This window comes from Bombus flavifrons, chromosome 5 (assembly GCF_040668555.2).
Source record: "Bombus flavifrons isolate JBK064 chromosome 5, iyBomFlav1_principal, whole genome shotgun sequence".
NCBI classification, from domain to species: Eukaryota; Metazoa; Arthropoda; class Insecta; order Hymenoptera; family Apidae; genus Bombus; species Bombus flavifrons.
In genome coordinates, this window is record NC_138446.1 from 4,798,692 (window position 1) to 4,821,052 (window position 22,361).

Below are 22,361 nucleotides of genomic sequence, written 5' to 3' on the forward strand. Positions count from 1 at the left end.
GAACGTATACGACATTATTAATTTAAAATAACAGGGATAACGAAACGAAGGGATGCTTTCGCGTTTACGTGCTTGTATTCCTGGACTGCTAATTCACTGAAGAGCGATTGAACCGTACTGACTAGTTAATGTTGTTTTATTAACGAGTGTACGTACAGTACACGACACATATGTACCGTACATTACTGGGACAGTCTAACAACGTCGCAGTTGGATACAGGGAAATGCATGGATCCATAATTACGTCGAATAATGAGAGTTTGGTACTAAACTTTTCACGTGTGAGGATTATTTACATAATGTTTTATTGTTTTACATAGATATATGTGTGTGCACATTACTTGCATACTATTTTACGCAACCTGTTAAACTAGCGATTCGAAAATTCGGAATATTTATATTCTTTTATCGTTATTTCATATATATCTTTATTTGCATGCGAAATCAAATTCTTGATGGTCAACGATATTTTAATCTTGTTAGAGAAATTTGTACTTGTTTCACTAACAGTATATCTAAACAATCCCAAAATTTTTTATGAAATTATACATTAGCAACACTGTCTATAATATGATATAAATATTAATCTTTGATACCGTTTTGTTTCAGCAATGTACAAAAGCCAAAATTATACGTTAATATCATAGTAAATTTGTTCTATCAAAACATTTGAATAATTAAGTTTGTTTAATAGATTATTTTAAACCTATGAAAAAGATTACTTATGTAATTTTGATAAAAGCACAAAATTATTTATCTGAATTTGATTTCATATGTATGAAACTATAAAAAAATTAAAATAAATACAAATTTTCATGATTTCACGGAAGCGTTCTACGTTAAATTAATATAAACATAAATTAAACAATAATTTATTTTACTTTCACTCCAATATACGAGCACAATATTGTTACACATATTTAATTTGCAGAATATTTCCGTACATTCATAAAATTTTAAAGAGGAACATTTAGGTGTATTTATAAGATAAACGGCCAAAGAGTATCTGTAATAAATGAATTTCTCATATTTTGTATGTTTGATACTACTAAGTCAGTCAGTCAATCCAATTTTCAATATCTTAATTAATACATTAATCACTTCACTACTTTATAATTTACTGCTTCAATATTAAACTTGTCAAAATTTGTTATAAAAGATTAGTTTACATGATAGAGATGTTAGTGTTTCGCTATTTATATCTGCATTGTGATAGTAAATGTTTGAACGCATTGACGTTGTTTGCGCTAACATAGCGACAGGAAAAAACAACGTTCAACATGGACCATCCTAGTGCTGTTGTCGCCGTCGAGTACACATGAGTGCATGTTCGCGTAATTATTTCAGATAATGAGACACGATATTTGTATGGTAATTATACGGAATAATGCATCCTCGGATCTGTTAATACGTCTAATTGCTTTAGACTCAGTAATGCAGATACAGTAAGAAAGCCAACAATACATACCCTTATGTACAGGGTTGCTAATCACGCAACTAATTAGGTTAATTTTAGATGTTGTTTGCACAGAATCTCACAACGAAAGGTGCTTTACCATTAAGGATCAATGGTGTAGGTAGAATCGGTTCTAATTTTATGCATTAGATTCGATGGGTATTGGTACTTACATAGGTACATCTTTCATTTGTAACGCTTATTTTATTCATTATCCTAGTATTGTTCATAACCACTATTTAAATCAAATATATTTACATTATATTAGTACTAATTAATTAATACAAATAGGTTAAACATCAAGTAATACAAAATGTTACAGATTTATTATTATTATCTTAAATATAACGTGTATCACTTTATCATTATTACACTGTTATTCTCATTTTACTATTAAATATTACAAGAAATCGTAAAAATTATTTACGGTATAAACAATATGAATCTATTTAATTCGAAAATACCTATCATCTAGTAGTAAGCGCATGCATAGGTATTGTTTGATATAGCTAAATATTCGGTGTCATGAATTGCGCGGTATGGCGTGGTGATAATTGCATTATAGCACCATATAAGCCTAACTGGTTTCATCTCTACTAGTTACATTGGGTGGAATAGAGAAACTGAAAATTACAAATAGGTTATCACGACACGTTACGTTATGTTCTATTCTGAATGTTAGTTCCGCGATGCCCTGCGGTCTCACAATATAACAGCTACGAGCTACGACATGCTTTACGATTTAACGTCCATCTGATATTCAGCTTCATTAATCTGGATTCAATACAGTGTAACTGTTCAAGCAGATATTAAATATAATCTCGTATTTTTATACTTCATTATTAGGTAAAATAAATAAATGGATATAATTACTCTAATAGTAATAACTATCATCGTAATTCTCCCTTACAACCTTTCTTCATTTTTCATTTTTATAATAGACGACGACTAAAATTCGGGGAAAATAGACAGATAACATTTATAGTAACACTTGCTTAATCCTCACTTGATCCTGGATCTGCGAGAATCCAGATCTTACGAGAATGAGGCGAATTAGGTATTGCAAGAATTTCCTACCGTTATTTGTCTCGTATTTGCTCGCTGCTTGTCTCTCATTATCAATGTGTTGGAACGAAAACGAGAAACAACGGGAAAAAAGACAGAAACGGAAGAAAATATCATTTGAGCAATAGCCAGCTTTGCATTACCACTTTTACGGAAATGGTTCAAAATTTCAAATTCAAATTTCAAATTTAATAAATTTTATACAAAAACACAAGACTATTGTTTGAAAATATTCTCAAATAGGAAATAACACATATATATTTGTAATTGGTAACAAATAAAGATATTTCAAATACTAGTTTTGAAAAGTATAAATATTTTATTTCTCTTATTTAAAAAAATGTTGAGTCTGTACATACATAATTCATCAGGCATGAATTAAGATATAGTGTATGTATATTAATAAGTAGACAGACAAAAAGTTCAATAACTGGATGGAACAAATTTAAAAAATCCTTGTTTTTTCTACATTTTACATCTCTTTCTATTAGAATTCTAAACTTTAGACGTATATATTTATGAAAATGTTTACTTTGTTTCTTTTCTGTTGGTTGTTGTTATGTTAACAATGTGTTAAAAGTTTTATTATTCTTAATTTATCTATGTCCAACTTTAAGTACACCACAATAATTCTCGTATATTAAACAAGACAGGTTGCTCTAAAAATAAATACGCATAATTTGGTTAACAGAATTATTTCAGAGGTATATTAACACAATTCTTTGGACAAAAAATAAAATTTATAATACACATAACTGTACCTACGACAATTTACAATTAAAATACCATCTAAAATACACTACCGCGAAAACCTCCTTTTTTCCTCTTCTTTTTTTTTTTTTGTTGCATTAAACAGGAATCAGAAAACGCAGAAAATGTATTCAATTGTCACTGAAAGTAACATAGATATTTAACTATTGATAGATTATGTTTTCCGGGCGTTTTGATACATGATATATATGTCCGCTGTCTCGAGTTCGATCACATACGCAAATTTTAGTCGATGATGAATTGATTTTATAATGAATTACATACAAATTTTAATGTAAAAATATAACAAAGAAAATGAATTTTATACAAATTTAAGTGACGGTATCCTCAGACGAGTCAAAATTTGACTATCTAAATTTCTTTTGTTTATGTGGCGTTAACATTCGATCGCTAAGAATTATATGGTGCAGTTTAATGACTCGATAATGTTTTGCTGAACAATAATGTATTTGGAATGAGAGCGATGCTGACAAAATATCGCATTTAAAAATATACGACCATATATAGAAATTCTGCAGGTACAATTTACGTGTAACGAAGTAAGAAAGAACATTTTTCGGTTGAATCGTCGTTTATATTTGATACGAACGTTCAATACTTAAAGAGGAGAAACGAATTTAAAAAATCTGATAATATTTATTTCATATCAAATTCGATCATTTCGATTACGTATATACATATGTATATACTTGTACGTTGCACAATGATTAAGAAATGTTGAAAGTGAATCTAATGGTATATTTATACATGTATATATAATATAATTTCTATCGGAATTCTGGCCGTAGCTCTACTCTCAGATCTAATAATGTACACGTACAAACCATTATTCGCAAGTTAGAAATGTGAAATATGTGTGGTCCTACCCATTACAAACTCCTATAAATTTTAGAAGTAACACGTGTCATACGTGTATTATTTATTATTTGTATGAAATTTATCATTTCCTGGAATCTAAAAAAATATTATTTGTATACAGAAAAATTTTACTTTTAGGCATTTGTGACTAAACGCTGTCTTTATATAAAACATTGGGTTGTGACATAAATAAATGCGAGCAAATAAAGAAACGTATCGAGTTTAACAGAACTTATTTATTTTTCAATCCAATAGAAATTTATGTGATATAATATGTAATCAAGAATGAAAGAGAGGCGAATATAAAACACGAAGAAATAAACTAAAGAAGAAAAAGTAGATAAAAATCAATATGATTTAGAAAAATACGATTTTCATTCTTGAATTTTACCACTTCCCGTTAACTGGATGTTCCCCCGCGCAACGATGCAATCTTAGATTATTGGATAGCAACGAATACATATCACGCGGACAAAACTAAAATACGGATGGTGCTGAAGTAACCTCTGTATGAGAGTAGCGTGCCCCGGGCTACTTACCAATGCCATTACTATCCTTTCACCCCTCTCTCTGGCATTACGCTATTCTAACTCATCCGTTCTTTCCGCATCACGATGACTCGCACCCTTCTCGACTATCTCAAACCAGACGTTTTCTGGACCTAGCTTCGCTGAACCGTGTATACAACTTTAATGACTCGTGATTGTCATGACTTCTGCTCTTTGCGCCGCTCTTTTCGCTCGTAACGTGCGGTTTACCGAGGGAAAACGATGTCTGCTATGTTATTAATTCCTGAGCGAAAGTTTCAGCTAACGAACCTCTCTCGTAAAAGTACCTTCCAATTTCTCGGCTTTCTTCTATGCTATGTAATTGTCTCATATCCTTTAGGCATCGAAGGACTAGAAATTTTAATTTAAATGTGCATACCTTGCCCATCGTATTTAAGGTATTTGTCGCTCCCTTCTTTCCCGATGATTAACCTTCTTCTCAAGATATTTTATATGAAGAAGGTGTTTTAGATCTTTCCAAATCAGTATTTTCAATATTTCAATTTTCAGTATTTAATACGCAGTTGGAAATATGAAAACGTTACCACATTATCTTTATTGCTACAAATTTTTAAGTTCACTTTTAATTTTATTTCTGTACAATAAAAATCCTGATCCCATATTCATTTAATTGATTACTCATCATAAATATTATAATTTTATCCATTGAACTTACGGTTATTCTTTTAGGATAATGGTATAGGTAGTTAGACAGATCCGATAAATTTAATAACTGAAATGACTACTCCAGAAATAATCTACAGTATTAATATGATTTTAAAAATTTATAGGATGTTAAAAAGTTGTTAAAATATTAATTAAAATCCCGTATCGGTAATTAGCATGTTGAGTACATTACTAATAAACGAAGACACGATAAGAACGGAAATATTGGTATCTATAACTTTCCGAGTAAAAGTAATTTTATATCCGAAAATCCATTGGACGTCTAGCGTGGTAATGCTCAGCAACGCAGTTCAACGTCGTTAAACTTTTTCATCTGCTTTCCAAACTCAAAGCCGGCGAAAGTTTTTCTTCCGTTTGCAACGGTCGATAGAGCCACTACATAAATGCATTCTACCTTTCCACCGTCGTTTTCTTCTTCTCTTTTCCTTCTTCTCATCCTGTATCTCTCAGGAAGTTTCCCTCTAGCTAAGAAAATACTTCTCTGCTTTACCGCAGATCATTACACTCTATACCTAGATTTCACTCTCATCTGATTCTCGTACGATCTCAAATTGTTAATTACAAAATCCTTTCTCTCTGACTCGATATTCCTCATGCAACATTTCACTGTATATTACAGCAGAAATTTCATTCTCCCTTCAAAATATTTTTCCTCTCTAAGACATTTTTTGTTTAGAACAAATTATCTTCAAATAATGACATGGCTAATACTATCATCGTAAAGTGATCATGAAGTTGTAGATACATATTTATCCTACAGTACCTCTCCACAAAACCGAACATATAGAGACATTCGTAACTGTTTCAAAGAAAACCATATTGATGCGTGTAGTAGGGAAGTGGGGACCGGACGTAGCGAGTGGCTCACAAGGAGTTTGTGTTTTTAGTTTTACTTTTATTTTACTATGGCATGACGTAGGGCATAGATAGACGAATGTAGTCCTCTGTGCTGTCAGTGGAGACGTTCATCGATTTGAACAATACCGATCGGTGTAGTGGAGACACACCTTTAGAATCAGTTTACAAAGGAATCCGTGTACCCGCCGGGTATAAATTTCAAGTCTCTACTGTTGGTATGTAAAGTCGTTCAGGATTTAAAACATTTAAAATAAAATAAAAAGGCTTTGTTTGGATCCAAGCCCCTTTAAATATCCAGTATGAAAAGGTCTTGTTTTGAAAATTAATTATTTTTTTCTATCTCGATCATATACACTTTATTCATTCGCCTTTAATTTTTAAATTTCTTAAAAGGTAATAACGCACACAGATTACAATAAAATTAATCTTATTAATTGAATTTATTAATATTTCCAGTGATAAATTGTAAATTTATATAGAAATAATTTTTTATGAAAGTAATATATATTACATTAAAATATGTATAGGGAGTAATATATATAGTATAAATAGCATAATATACTATAATGTAAATAAATATAGTACTTGGATGTTCTATTATGAATATATATCGTCTGAGAATCAATTTTCTTTTTTAGTACAGTAACAAAGGTATTATCTTTATTATAGATTCACTATCTGAAATTAATCCTGTGATGCTATATAATATTCTAATCCCATTTCACCATTGTTCGAGGCCGTAATGAGCACATAGCGTGATCAGCTTTCATACTACAAGCTAGTTTTTATTTCATTTTTGATAGGATGCCGTATGAAATTTTCTCATTGTAGGTGTCGTGAATTTTACCAAATATATGAATATGTAACAGCTAAAACGAAAATCGTGATAATTGAGAAATGCATTGCATTATGGTAAAAAATGGTTTTTCAAATAAATCAGTCTTTTGACTGCATAAAAAGCGACCCTATTTACATTTTGTATTCGTTTCATATTTTCGACAGATGTTTCACAAAATTCTGACATACATTTAAAAAAGTAACAAATACCTTCGAAATTTTATATTTCCATTGAAATGATAAAAAATATCTCAATGTAAGAAAGTTGTAGAGCCCGAAAAATTAAACTTAACATTTCTCACATTTTCGATAATTGTATATCATTCTCATATTACAAGTTCTAAAGTTACATCAGATATATACATTTTGTTACATACAACTACAATTGTTATTTCATTTTATTTACGGAATTATTCACGTAACGTGCGTAATTCTTCTCCGCCAAATTAATTTAAATGCGCGTGTGAAAAGAATAAAGAGTCAGAACAATTTACCAATTCAATGAAGGTTCATTTTCATGATGTATAAGCATTCATGCGTGAAACCTTAATGTCTGCTTTTATACTCGATGAAGCATAAAGTGCACTATAGAATTCAAATGAATCAAAATCGATTGATACTTGTAAATATATAATAAAATATTACATTATTTCAAATTGCATTATTTATAACATCATCCACTAACCATAAAACTAAGTAATGTAATATATTTTTTACATAACTAAAATAAGTACACGTGATTTTTGTATTAACTCTTCTATTGTTAAAACAATTTAAATTTCCCTAATTGTTCACATGGATTGTCGCGCTTAAAATTCTTCTGATTGAAAAATGTTCACTTCTCTAGATTGCCTATTTTATTGTAATAAAGATATATAGAATGTACATAATACACAAAACTATATAAAGAATTCAAAGTATCTGTTATAATATTTATCGGATTAAGTAAATCACTTCTTGATACCTATTTCTTTATTCATAGCCCTAAAAATATGAATCTGTATAGACGCATTAAGCAAATATTTCTATCAATTTTTTAATATTTAGAAGGTACCATTTTTATCTAGGATGCAACTTATTTACCTCTCGTTAAAATTTATTCCAAAATCTCTTAGAAATATGAACAAATTCTTTTCTGTTAGTTCTATAAAAATTTATTAATTAAATGAGATTCTACAAAGTTTTTGTCAAAATTAGCTACGGTATAAGACATGTTACATCCATTGCATTTGAAACATATATATTTATAGTAATCCTGCTTTCTTATGTATTTTAAAGGGTGTTATCTAGAGTTTCAGCAAAAGGTTCTACCCCTTAACTTCATTTTCTCCGATGTTCGTATATAAACTTGAAAATATAAATCACGTTATACTACCTCAAACGAGCAAAAATCTACCAACTGGAATATTGTTATTATTATTACTGTGGCGACACAGATCGTCAGAGCTAAATCGAATGCTGTCGCTAACAATATCGACTATAACAATATTTTATCTTTAGTAGAGTACAAGGAAAAGCTAAAGAACAGAGAACCATATCATGCAGACTACAAAAAAGCAGTAAAATATGTGAATTGAAAATAAGATGGCTCAGTACAAAAAATATAGTAATTATAAAATTATGTTTTGATACATATATATCCGTACTCATAATTATATATTATAGAAATTTAACAATGTAATTATATGTTTCATACAATAAATAAGAATATATGCTAGATAAATTTTATAACTCGATAATTCATAATATATATTCATTATACTACATCATTCGTTACCAATGATCCAAATGGATTGATACAACAAATAAAATTTAAATAAGAAGAACCTATCGAGAATTTTTATAGACGTTGAGGTTTCATTAATTAAAATGGGAAGATATACTTACATGTATTTATATGTCCAAAATTAATGAAATCTACTTTGAACATATTTAGTCAAGGATTAATCCAATATATACGTTAAATGAAAACACTTCATTCAAATATATACACATTTTGTATATATTTTCTCATGCAAAATAACATTTTACAAATTATCTGCTTTTCTACAGTCTGGAATTACTCACCTTAAACACGTTTTCAAACCCGATTTTAGCAAAGATGAAGACTCCTCACAAATAACTTGCTTTTATATGAAGAAAATATAAAAATAAATTATTACAAATTCTTTTATATAAAAGTATTTCATCATCGTTGTAATTGGAAAATAGGTAAAATAACTTATTAAAGTGGCTTCCTACTCGCGGAACATTCTTTAAATTGTATAATTAATATTGTTGAAAATGACAACGTGAGTTGGTGCTCGCCATCCATATGCAGATGCGTTAGTTATAAGAAATAGTGACTAGAGGATGATCCTAGGCTTAAGATGCCTTTTTGTTTTTTTTTTTTTTTGAGCCAGAACGGTGTGATAGATTTATCCATTCAATAAAATAATAACTATCCTGATCTTACCTCTGAGTATAGAAATAACAACAAATATAATAGTTAGTAGGTATACTATAGAATTTTGCATATTCCGCGTCAGTAATAAATATTTCCACTTACCACGTTTGGTTTTTAACGCACAATAGCCGTAAATAACTTGAATAACTATTCGCAATAAAAAGCAATAATGTAACTTTTGATAAAAACTTTAATATACAGAGATTTTAATACCGGTAAATTATATTTTTTCTGAATAATTACAAACCATTAACTTATTTAGGACTAAAAAAACTTGCTCACATGCACAGTAACAATCTTTAGTTTTTATATACATTCTTCAATATAGTTTTCATTATATTATATTTATCAACACTTTATAATTTTATATAAACGTCCTCATTCATTTCTTAAATGTTTAAAAAGTTAATAGTGATATTTATTTTTGCAATATGTTAATAGTACTTATCGATACCCGAAATTAGAATAAAGGAGAAAAATTAAAAAGTTGCAACTTTTGATAAGCATAAATAAGCATTTTATAAAGCGTAAATATTCAAAAACCGCTGCTTATTGGTTTTACATTGTTAAAATAACATTAAAAAAGACTTGATTAATAGAAAATGCATCGTCACAATTTAATATACAATGCATAACAAGTAAGGACGTAAAAATAAAATGCACATATTTAACTTACAACATTTACTTTATAATTCAACGAATCAAAACATTATCATATTTTGTCAAATCTTAATTAATACGAATTATATTCAATGTAAATATATTCGAAAAAGCCTTAAAATATAAAAATTACATCATTTACTGATATCACATTCTGTAAATATTTTTTATATTATGCCTAAAAGGTATTGGAAGGAGATGCGCTATTTATACATTATATGACAATATTTGCTATCGAGTGTAGCTAAATTGCAATTAGGTTGTAACTATTATTTCAAATACGACACCACCTTCCAACACATCCGCAAAGTCTAAACATAAATTATATGACACATATGGACAGAAATTTTAAAAATATTACAAAATTATGAAATAGCAAACGAAGAACCTAAGGATATTTGAAATAATATAGGAACAAAATAGGCAAAAAAATTAGTTGATATACTAGATTGTCTGAAATGTGTTATTAAATGCAAAGTCTGCCTGATAAAATATTAATTTTTATACGTGGATTGTATTTCTAAGACTAATTCTGAAAGTAGGAGTACTTCTGTGTCATTAATTATTTGAAATTTTTACTTATATCCCTGTTTTCGTTACACTGAATTTTTATATTACGATAATGTTTATATCTGTTGAAAGCTCAATTGTCAATCGTTTAATAATTGGGCGATCGGGAGTACAAATATTTCTACTCTTGTAATTCACTTCACTTATGAATTGAACAAATATTCAATCTTTAATATCTTTTGTATAAAATTTATCATAAATTCGACATCATTGTCAGTCATCCATTATTTATGTATTATTATAAAATTATTCCTGTAGCATATTTATGTTGTAAAATAATTACATATAGATCTTGTTTAATACTTTGTTTTCAGGAGAAAAATACAATCAAACTTTCTCATATAATGAGTATAAAGTACACATGAAACTTACGATATCATCGGTGGAAACGTCCGATTATGGAACATACAAATGCATATCAAAGAATTCTCTAGGGGAAACAGATGGCAGTATTAAGCTGTATCGTAAGTATATCTTTCACATTATATTTAGCCTTTAATAGCAAAAATGTACACTTCACGTAATTAAAAAAAAGACAGCAAGTACGTTAGTATCAAATTACATTAAATATGTATTACAAATAATAATACAATAGTATATAAAGTACTCTAAATACTTTATAAATAATTTGAAAAAATAAATTTTTAAGATATAAGAAAAATATCGTTTATTATAGTACTAGAAATATCTTAATATCTTCAAATGTTGTAAAATCGCAAAGTTCAAGTGAAAAGACTAACAAAAATGAAATATTGCGCTGACGTGACATTAAACTTAAAGAGATTAGGCAATTTGAGTAACATGACTTGAGCTATACAAATATTAGAAAATATTGAAAAAGTCTTTTACTAATTCTATAAAACAGTGATAACGTGTATACACAGTGAATAGACAAGAAGACGATAATGAAGTAAGTAATGAATAAAGTAATTATTGAAATCGTCACGATTCTTTTGATAAAAGGAGAGTGAATTGAACGGTATTCACACAGTGTGCTTTTAATAAATGAGTTGACGCGCGACCACCTGGTGCCAGCAACAACGCTGCAGTTTCAACAAAATGCACGTCGCAGAATACAGATTAAACGAGAAATATCTTCCTCCGTTGGTTTGTTCATTCTTAAAATACGATTTAATTAATTCATCGCACATTCTCTGCTTTACGTATGTAATTATAATTATAGATTTATAAGGCAAGTTTAAAAAAGGAAACAAGATTCCAATAACAAAGAATCAGTTGGTGGTAAGACAATAAAACGATGCGAATTAAGAATCTTTATGTCATGATTCTATTTGAAACTATAATTATTTCGCGAGAAAAGCGAATTTAAGCATAAGCTTTTCATTTAACTTTGTCTAAAGCGCGTATTATCTATTAATGATAATATAACAAATACTTGTTTATTCCTCTGTAAAATTATATTTCATTTTAAAAAAACAATAATTAATATTACCATTCCATTAAATTACGAATTTAATGTAAAAAATGTGCGAAGATTATTATTATGCTACTAACTTTTGGACAAAAGCTTACGTCAAAGAAAAATAAATAATTCATTTCAGATACTCTCAGAATATCTAGGTACATGAGAATGAAATCTTTATATCAGTCTACAAAAGCGTTTGCAAGAATGCCATGTTGGCCGTTATAGAAGAAATACCTTCATCTAACGACCATATTCTAGTATCGATCCGAACTTTTCCTTGGTTAATAGGTTTCGCAAAGAAAGACCTTGGTCGTAACAGGTTTTCTTAAATCGAGAACTCTAGCTCGTTATTGTTCTTACTATTATTTACGTTACTGACGACCGTTTTCGCGAAATTGAAGTCTAATTTTTAAGGCAGCCGCTCTTCTCTCTGTACGATTCTCAATATGTATGTATTTAATTGGTGAAACTGCTTTGTTTAGGGCACCCACCTCCAATGATTTTAATTTTCATATATGTTATTAAAGTCACCCTCTTGAGTGACTACTACTGTGTACTTTCCAGTACAATGGAAAATAGCAGAAATAATATTAATATTAAAACCTGGAAAAAATTCTGATGCAGTGAAAGATTTATCAGCAGTCAAATAAATTCTGTCACAGTTGAAAAACAGTTAGTACCTGAATACCAATTTGAACTTAAATGCAAATACGAAACAACTTAACAAATATATCATTTAGTCCGAAAAATAAATCAATCATTTAAAGAAAAAAGTACTACTTTACGGATTTCATCGATACTTCGCAAGCCTATGATAAAGAGTGACACGAAGGCTTATTATAACAATCAAAAAATGTGTACCATTTAATCTATATAAAATATTAAAATTTTATCTGAAATATAGATTCTTTACAGTGAGGTATAAAGAAGTACAGGCAGGTGTAGTACCTATCAATTTTGGAGCATTACAAGGGAGTGTGCTTGGCCCAATGCAGTATATTTTACATGCCGCAGATATCCCAATTTCCCAAGATTGCCGCACAGTTATCTTCGCAAATGATACGGCAATCATCCACGCATGTAGATCTACAGAATGCATCAGACAATTCAGGAAACAGCTTAAATAATATTTAAGAATGGTTACAAAAATGGAAAATTAGAGCCAATGCGAACAAGTCAATCTATGTAGCTTTTATTGAGAGGAAGTGTATGTGTCACCTAATTACGTTAAGTAGAAAAATAATGCCTCCAGCAGACTCTGCCAAATACTTTCGTATGCATTTAAACCGTAGATTTAACTAGAGAAAGCATATCTGGCAAAAAAGGAAATATAAATCAACTTCATTTTAATCAACTTATATTTCAACTTCAATACAAAAATGAATAAATGTATATTAAACTCATATGGACACATAGCATAAAACTGTGGGGTTTAGCGTCCACTTCAAATGTTGAAATTTTGGAACGATTTCAATAAAAAATCTTACGAATATACACAAATACATCACGGTTCAAAAACATTTACAGAAACTATTCCACCATATCAATATACTTACCAAACAACTACTTGAAGAGATATCAAACCGACGAGGATACAAGCTCCTCAATAATTCGGACATAAAAGATAGATTCTAAACAATTTTGTGTAAAACGTACCATGAATTAAATTACAGAAAATAAAATAAATTACAAATCAATGAGTACATTATTTACAAATTACACAAAATTGTACCTTATGTAATGATATTTGCCTATTGTTATCTTTTTTATAACTGGTTGCGGATAAATAAGGAGTAAAAGAAATATTTTTCCTCTTAGAAATGAAAGGATGTATAAATATTAGTGGCCGATCTTTCTCTCTTGAAATAATTTTTCACTTCTACAGGAGAAACGATTATTGTTTTTCATACTTTACGTTCTACTCGACATATGTATACATAAAATTTCATTAAAATCGAACTTCTGTTATCATTGTAAATTTTGTCATGGAGAACATGCAATTCTTAGAGTTCACTAAGTCCATAAATGACCTTGTATGTTCATCTCTTGTTTAAATATGTTTAGATCGCTATTTTATATGACATATATGTATAATATATATATATATTTAATATCCAATTATTTTGTACCCAATTAATATAAACTGCACAAATTAAGTTTCACGAACATGTTCAATATTATTTAATACATTTAGCAGAAATTTTCGGATAGATATCAGAAAGCAATTTATCGTTTCGATAAAGTGTGAGCCTTTCTGTCCTGAAAATCGTATTTCCTGGAAAGTGGTGCGAGCCGTAAATCACCGATAACAGCCACTGTCACTCTGTTTTCTGACAAAAAGAATCCACGGCTATCTATTGAACTGTAATTGTAGGTTTTCTGGTTGGTCTACTCGTAGGTGGTACTTCTTAACTTCGTGCTTTAATCAGTCACCGACTCGATACATTACAACGAAACCAATTGAATAACTCTTCACTTGCGGTGATCGCGATTTAATACATATTTGCATTTTAAATTTTCCTTCCGATAGGTTGTCAGAGAAAACAAAAACCGAGTTAACCAATTTATGGAATTGGATAATAACTTTCTTAATGGCTACGGGAACCCGGCATAGAAGACCTTTCTGTAATCGATACTTTCATGCAATTTTCATGACTGGTTATATCGGGTGTCTCGCAAAATTCAGACAAGTTGTATTTTTACGATTAGATTAGACAAATGAAATGACATGAAATAAAACTAATTTTTTAATATATCTAAAGAATGCGATTTCTCTTGTTTTCTATACAAATTTAAACCAATAAACTATAAAACCAATTAATACACTTATTTTTCAAAATTATTGATTTAAAAGTTATTCCAATTTTAAACTAGATTTCCTTTAGTTATGGAATTAAAATTAATAAAGTATCTAAATCTATTTTAATTTGATAGAAATCCGGCGGGTAGGGCGCATTAACATAGTTGATTCTTAGACAAATAGATTATTACATCCAAATTGTTAACAGTATAGGTAATAAATTAACTCGTCTTTTTTCAAATTTAAATCTTTGGCTATTTTCTTGTTGTAGAGTGCATATAGTATGAAGGATATTCAAATAATTCTTTATTATTCTTCATTTTCCTTCTTAACCGTTTTTAATACATGAATGAACTCTCTACCTAAAATTTTTTTAAGTTTCAAATGATTTGGATATTATTAATTCAATGAAAATACGTATTACCTCTTAAAATTCATTATAAAAGAAAATTAGTACCCAGTTTGATGGTCATGATAGCAAAGAATATTTCATTAGCGTTATTTAGACGCACTAATACATAAAAAAGCGTAAAATTAATATACATATGAACAGTATCTCGTACTATTCAATTTTGTTTTATAAAATGTTTTTACATATTTTTTGATACATTCTTTTATAATTCAGAATAGAAGTGTCATAATTTTTTCTAGCGTATGTATGATTACACCTATTATAATGCAATTCCTATAATAAAGAATCATTATAACCTCTAGCCCATAAATCGTATTTGTTATAAAAATATTTATCGTTAGTATTAGACTACTTAAACCATTTATATATCACAGTTTGTCACAATTAGTTATATAATATTTAACGAGCTCGGGACTAATATGAATAAATTTATAACTTAATTGAAATATTTGTAATGATAGTAATGATGTTTATAATAATAATAATAATAATAATAATAATAATAATAATAATAATAATAATAATCATGATAATATTCAAAATAATAGTGATAATCTTTCTACCTATGCAATAACAATCAATTATCTATACGAATGTAAATTTAAACTCAAATTGCATAAATTTTGTTCAAAATTATGTATTTTGCAGATATTCCAACACCAACGACACAGCCGAGAACTACAACTACTACTCCAACCTCTACTAGTGAAGAAGGTAAGTGTATAAGGTGCACTAACAGAAATTTATAGTTACAATTAGAAGCTTTCGAAATTCATTACCGTACTTACCTACATTATACGATAGCATTACAAAAGATGATAAGGAATTTATAGTACGTAATTTCGTAAATTGTGTAAAATATATCAAAATGAAAATGAATGTAACGGAAATTCAATTACGTTTAATTTGTAGTTGAAAATATTCAAAATTCTCGACAAAGGCCAGAACCGAGTGTAGAACCTAGTCCACACCAAATAACTGATTCGTCGTTGCCTAACATCGGTAGAACCGATGGTAAGTAGTTTATTGTATTCCTTACAACAATTTATAAATTCTAAATATTCGAATTTTGGTTTCTATTGTAATACACAATTAAAATACGACAAAAATATCAAATTGATTGATCTTCTAAATTGAAACATTTTATGTTACAATACAAATTATTTTGGATCTTCTAACGTAATATATATTAAATGTCCTCCAACTGGTCTACTTAATAAATTGATTATTATTGTTACATAATATATTGTTAATGCACAAAGTGTTAATACAGGATATAATAAATAAGATATTTAATAGTGACATTTCTGATTGTAATAGTATAGGGCATGTATCGAAAATGGTGGTACAAGCCGAAAGAGAACGATTCCCCCTTCCAAAATAAGTGGAAAATATGAAGTAATAATTTTTGATACAATGAACAAATTTTTCGAGAAGATCAGCTGTAAAGTTTTGCCAATTACACGTGCATTTGACACTTACGTGCATTACACTTAGATACTCTGTTTATGTTTGTAAACGTCATGATTGTGTATACTCTGAATTACTATATTAACAATAAGTTGCAATATTACATTTATTTAGTTAAACTACAGATTAATTCAAGACGTTGATCGACGGATTATAGAAGCATGAAAACCTGAAATATTTCAAAGTTTTACTTCTTCAAACGCGTGTATGATGCACTATGAGTATCACTACTGAATTATGCTTCAATTTACCTATGTTTTCTTTATTTTCAACATAAATTAACTCCTTAATGTAATCCCATGAATTAAAATGGAGTGGAATTAAATCTAGCGATCTTGAAGCTCATCTTAAAAGTTGTGTTGCCTGTTTAATACATTCCTAACTTTCCTAGTAAAATGTGGCGGAGCTTCGTCGTGCTGAAAAATTATTTAAGCGTGATAGGCAGGGATATTTCTTCCAACAACTCTGACAAACTGACTCTTATTATTTCTCAAGTGCACGCGTTTTTGATGAAACTTCATAGTAGATTTCCTCGAAAATAAAGTCTTGTATCAAATATTAACATTCTACCTTCTTTACTTACTTTTTCATGGGAAATCACTTCTTTTCAGCTTGTACCACTATTTTCGATTATGTAATAAAACTCTAATACTACAACGAATATCAAATATATCATACTTATATTTGCATGTATTATTAAATGAATAGTTTGTAAGTAGAAGCCCATTCCAAATACAATGAGAATTATCTATGGCGTATTTAACATAAATTGAAAGAAAACATGGAGATTTTTCAGTATTACATTCTATAATAATTTCATTAATGTATTATAACTTGAGAGAATTAAAAATTGATAACATTCTGTAAATCAGTATGTAATTATTAACTGTTAAATTGCATTTCCAAATGGTTAAATAATACGTCTATTAAATTGAATAGTAAAGAGTTTTGCTATAATTTCTCGCCAAATAATATTGTTCGGATTTTCTTTTCGTTAAAAAAACGAAACTGCCATGTTTTATCTTGTTTCTATATTAAATGTTTTTAGATATTATTTTCAACAATTCTAGTTTTCGTTTCATCGTTACCATTGTAAATTCAAGTAACAGTTTCGGCATTGTCGAAACAAGTTTGAATATTCAAAAGCATGCAGTGGCGCTTATATGCCGTGAAACTTTCTAAATAAAAATCGAATTAAACTTGTCTCCTATAGTATAGTAATAGTACAGTTAGATTCTAACAACATGCAATGTACTTCCTAAACTTCATACGACCGTTCCTTTTTCTTTCAATCGTGAACATGCAAATCTATCTCTGAAATTAACATAAAAGTAATCGAGTAATATTATCGCGCTGGAACTTTTCTACTTTGACAAGTTTCATCGAAGGGAAACCGTGTGAAATAAACTGAAGCTGTAAAGTCGCGTGATTTAACATCTCTTTCACTTGTAATCCTTCGCTCCTTCTCGTTACAGGATTTAATTATAGAATTTGATCAGGAAGCGGAAGGTAAATGAAAAGTAGAAACGGCAGGCGTATTTTCAGGTAAATACGTTATCCCCCTTAGAAATTCCGCGCGAATTTCCTTTTAAATCATCACCTCGGCGTAATGCGCGAACTTACGCACAGCAGGGTGAGAAACTTTTTGAAGGGAAAGTTCGAGAGAAGGCGTGAAATTTACCCGCGAACTTTCAGTAACGCCATAGATCTTCTCCAAGGCGACAAACGCTGCGCTCTCAACGGGATTTTGATGAAATCCCACGCGGTTTATGAACTACCATGTCGAGCCGCGTCGCCTCAACTATGGAAAGTAATCTGATCTTTCGTTTGTGAAAGTTCCTCGCAGCTTTCCCTGGCGTTTCGCGTCTCTTCGATTGTAATCTATCGTTCAAAGTGAACTTAAAAGTTTATGGTACTGGCAAACCTTTAATCCACTATTATTCCACTTTTATGCACTTTCTTTAAACGATTCTGAAACCATGTTCTATCCAGGCTTACGGTCTCATTCATGGAATTCCTTGTTTCGACAGAGATCAAAAATCGATCTCTCGGCGTTAGTAGATTCTTAATCAGTTTGTAAAATAAAGAATTAACAAATCTTGTTGAATCTTATTGATAAATGTTATTAAGAAACTTTTACAACATTCCAGAAAAAGGTTATAGATATCGGAACAGCATAACACAATATTCCGTCATATTCTTAGTAATCGACTAGGATGTATCATGTATGAAACCATATTTTTCAATCAAAAAACTAAAAAATCCATCGACTTGATGTAAGAATTTGTAAACTATTTATATGTAACTATATAATTCTTTTTATTTTACGAATGAACGAAGATTATTATATTAAGAAACGATACTTTGTTTCAATAGCTGCTGCTTTGACAATTATAAAAATTGTTTTAATTTCTATCATTCGTACCATTAAACGCTTCCTACAAACGATAACAAAGGCTTATTCTGTATTCTAGATCGATTTATGCAAAATCATTTTTACGACGTAGTAAAAAAATATTGTTTTCGCAAAGTCAAGTGAAACTTCCCTTCTTGTGTACACGAATTATATACAGGGTGGTTGGTAACTGGTGGTACAAGCGGAAAGGGGGTGATTCTACGCGAAAAAAGAAGTCGAAAATGTAGAATAAAAATTTTTCGTTTGAGGCTTTGTTTTCGAGAAAATCGACTTTGAATTTTCGCTCGGTACGCGTGCTCTTTATCACGTCTCGTTATAACGGATCTCACTGTAGATCGTTGTCTCAATGGAAAAATTTAAAAAAAAAAAAAAAAAATTAAAAAAAAAATTTTTATTCTGCATTTTCGACTTCTTTTTTCGCGTAGAATCATCCCCTTTCCGCTTGTACCACCAGTTACCAAACACCCTGTATATATTATAAATATATTTAAAAAAATATATATACACTATACAGAAGAAGATAATTTTACTAGTAGAAGAATATCGTAATAAATATGAAAATAGATTCTATGAATATTTATTATTCTCCATGAAAAAATTGTTTAAAACTGCACTCAGATCAACTTTCACATTATTATGCAGATTATTATGAAACAGCTTTCGCCATTATTATCTTTATTTCTAAAATTTATAATCTAAATTTGTAATTTCTCAAATTAATGGAAACAACTAATTTACATTCGTAAGTATTACACAGACTAAATTTAAAAAAAAGTATTCTATTAACACACCGATATTCCTTTTCAATATTTAACAGTATACGTTCCCATTTATTAAAATTCACAACATGTTTGTAGTTAAACTTGCAAAGAAGAACTACTGAAAAATAAGCAAGGCAGATGAACTTGTAGGGAGAACTATAATTAGAAAAGTAAAATGTTACAACCCAGCTAATTATGTATAAATGTGAAACGTAGATATGAGTAATTTAATATATTTACTTACATCAAAACGCAGCACTTAAAAATACAGTTAATTTTAATTTACACCTGCTCTAATACTTTTTTACGTAGTACACTGGAACAAATAATACTTTTCTTAATACTCTTAATGTCTTTGTTTGATTATTTAAAATCGGTACAGGAACATGAAATAGTATGGTATTATTATCATTATTGAATTGTCTTCTTAATTTGGCACAATCATCACTATTCTTTGTAGACTTTATAAACTCAGAAGATTGAATAACAATAAAATAAATTCAAACTTAAAATAAAAGCACGAAATTAGAATACACGAAAAGTATCTATAAATTTTGTATTAAACTGGTATTACTGTAGTCTAACGAAAAAATATTAAAATGCAGACAGCAAATGGCATGCATAAAATATAAAAGTACGCAGTAAAGGAAAAAGGAACAACGAGGAAAGACGAATAATAAGTAATGCCTTTGGCGTTCTATCAAAGACTATGTTTTTACATGCATTATTCTCATTAGAATATATGATTTTTACCTTCTCTACCGTATTGAAAGCTCGTTATTGATAAAATATTGTTATAGTTTCAAGTACTAATAACGAATGCCAAATTATTAAACATATTACTCATCTTTTATCTAATATTGGAAATCATTACTTTGCCATAATGGACATTAAAATTATAATTAAGAAACGTAAAAAATACCTAATAGAGGATATATATTATATACATATATTTCATGCATATATTGTACATGTATAAATGTATAAATATATATATATATATATATATATATATATATATATATTTACATATATACATGTGTAAAAGCATTAATATATTGAAGCGTAAAAAATATAACTATCGACGAATGATCAGGTATAGATGAATTCGATAAAAAACAATTTTATCAGAGTTTCTAATATATCAATCACTTTTTCTCAGATATACGGCTTCATGGTAGGGCGAACAGCGGTAGCTATAACGATGGTGAAAACGCTGTAGTAACAAAAGGACGAAAAAGCATCGACGGCGAGGTACGACCACGAAGAATCGACAACACGGCACAATCGATGTCATCCAGGGGTTCTAGTTCGAATTTTCTGGTACAATCTACAGCGGCCATCTGCATAATCCTACTATCTGCCCTGTCGTAGTCATGTCAGTGTCTACCAGCGAAAAGAACGGTTATTCGAGGAAAATCCTTCGGGGATCAAGATTCGTCCTGTTCATCGTCATTTATCTCATCCGCGAAAGGGATCAATTAATGGGTGTGCTTCGATGCCGCAAATTTATCGACAACTATTGCCTTTGTCGTCGTTGTGACTGAAATCAACGAAACAGTTTTTCTTGCTGCAAACTTTGCACTAAAGTTTGCAAATTAGGCCATTAATGGAATTTCTAGTAATACCACTGACGAGATACTGCGCCTCGTTGGTGATAATACATTTGAATACTTGTACCAGATATTCGGCAATGTGATTACACCTTTGCGTATTCGCAGAAGTTCGTAGACTCTAGCTGTAACTCAACAAATTGTACAATTCACTTAGTAATCTGCTCGTTACACGTAATTCATCTGTGAATAATCATTTTAAGTTTTCTGAAAATTTAGATTATAATATAAGTTCAATAGCTATTTTTTTCCTAGCTATTCTTAGTTATTCTTTTTAGAAATACAGATGTTATTCTGTATCCAAGATTCGTATATATATATATACAATAATTAGCTTATATTCAATTTTCTTTCCATTGTAATCTATGTTATTTTAGTAATAGAACAATTAATTTTATTTGTAGATCTCGTTTACTTGTAACGCATATTAGCTTGATTACACTCAACCTTCGTAAATGAACGAATTTATAAATATGAAGTATTTTATATGCTTTACAGCAAAAAGAAATTGTTTTCTCTAGAAATCAGCAGTAACCATAACAACTAAATCTATTAAATTTGCTAATATGATCAATAGAAGACAGTATAAACATATTGTTGTAAATGTAGTTGAATACAAACTTTTATATAAAATTTATGTACATTAATACTCACTTTGATGTATTAGCATTTGTTAAGAAATGGCAACTAAGAAACATTAACATTAA

At 29.3% G+C, this 22,361-nt stretch overlaps 1 protein-coding gene across 1 annotated transcript in view; it reads left to right on the forward strand.

Moving 5' to 3' along the window:
• The window catches only part of LOC138179935 (neurotrimin), a 254,315-nt gene extending 232,363 nt beyond the window's left edge, over positions 1 to 21,952 (forward strand). Inside the window, exons 7-10 of the mRNA XM_069113212.1 lie at positions 11,071 to 11,220; positions 16,043 to 16,108; positions 16,307 to 16,408; positions 21,204 to 21,952. Of these exons, the coding sequence (XP_068969313.1) occupies positions 11,071 to 11,220; positions 16,043 to 16,108; positions 16,307 to 16,408; positions 21,204 to 21,415 (530 nt within the window). The 3' untranslated portion in view covers positions 21,416 to 21,952. The remainder of the gene's footprint in view (positions 1 to 11,070; positions 11,221 to 16,042; positions 16,109 to 16,306; positions 16,409 to 21,203) is intronic.
• The last annotated feature ends 409 nt before the right edge of the window (positions 21,953 to 22,361 follow it).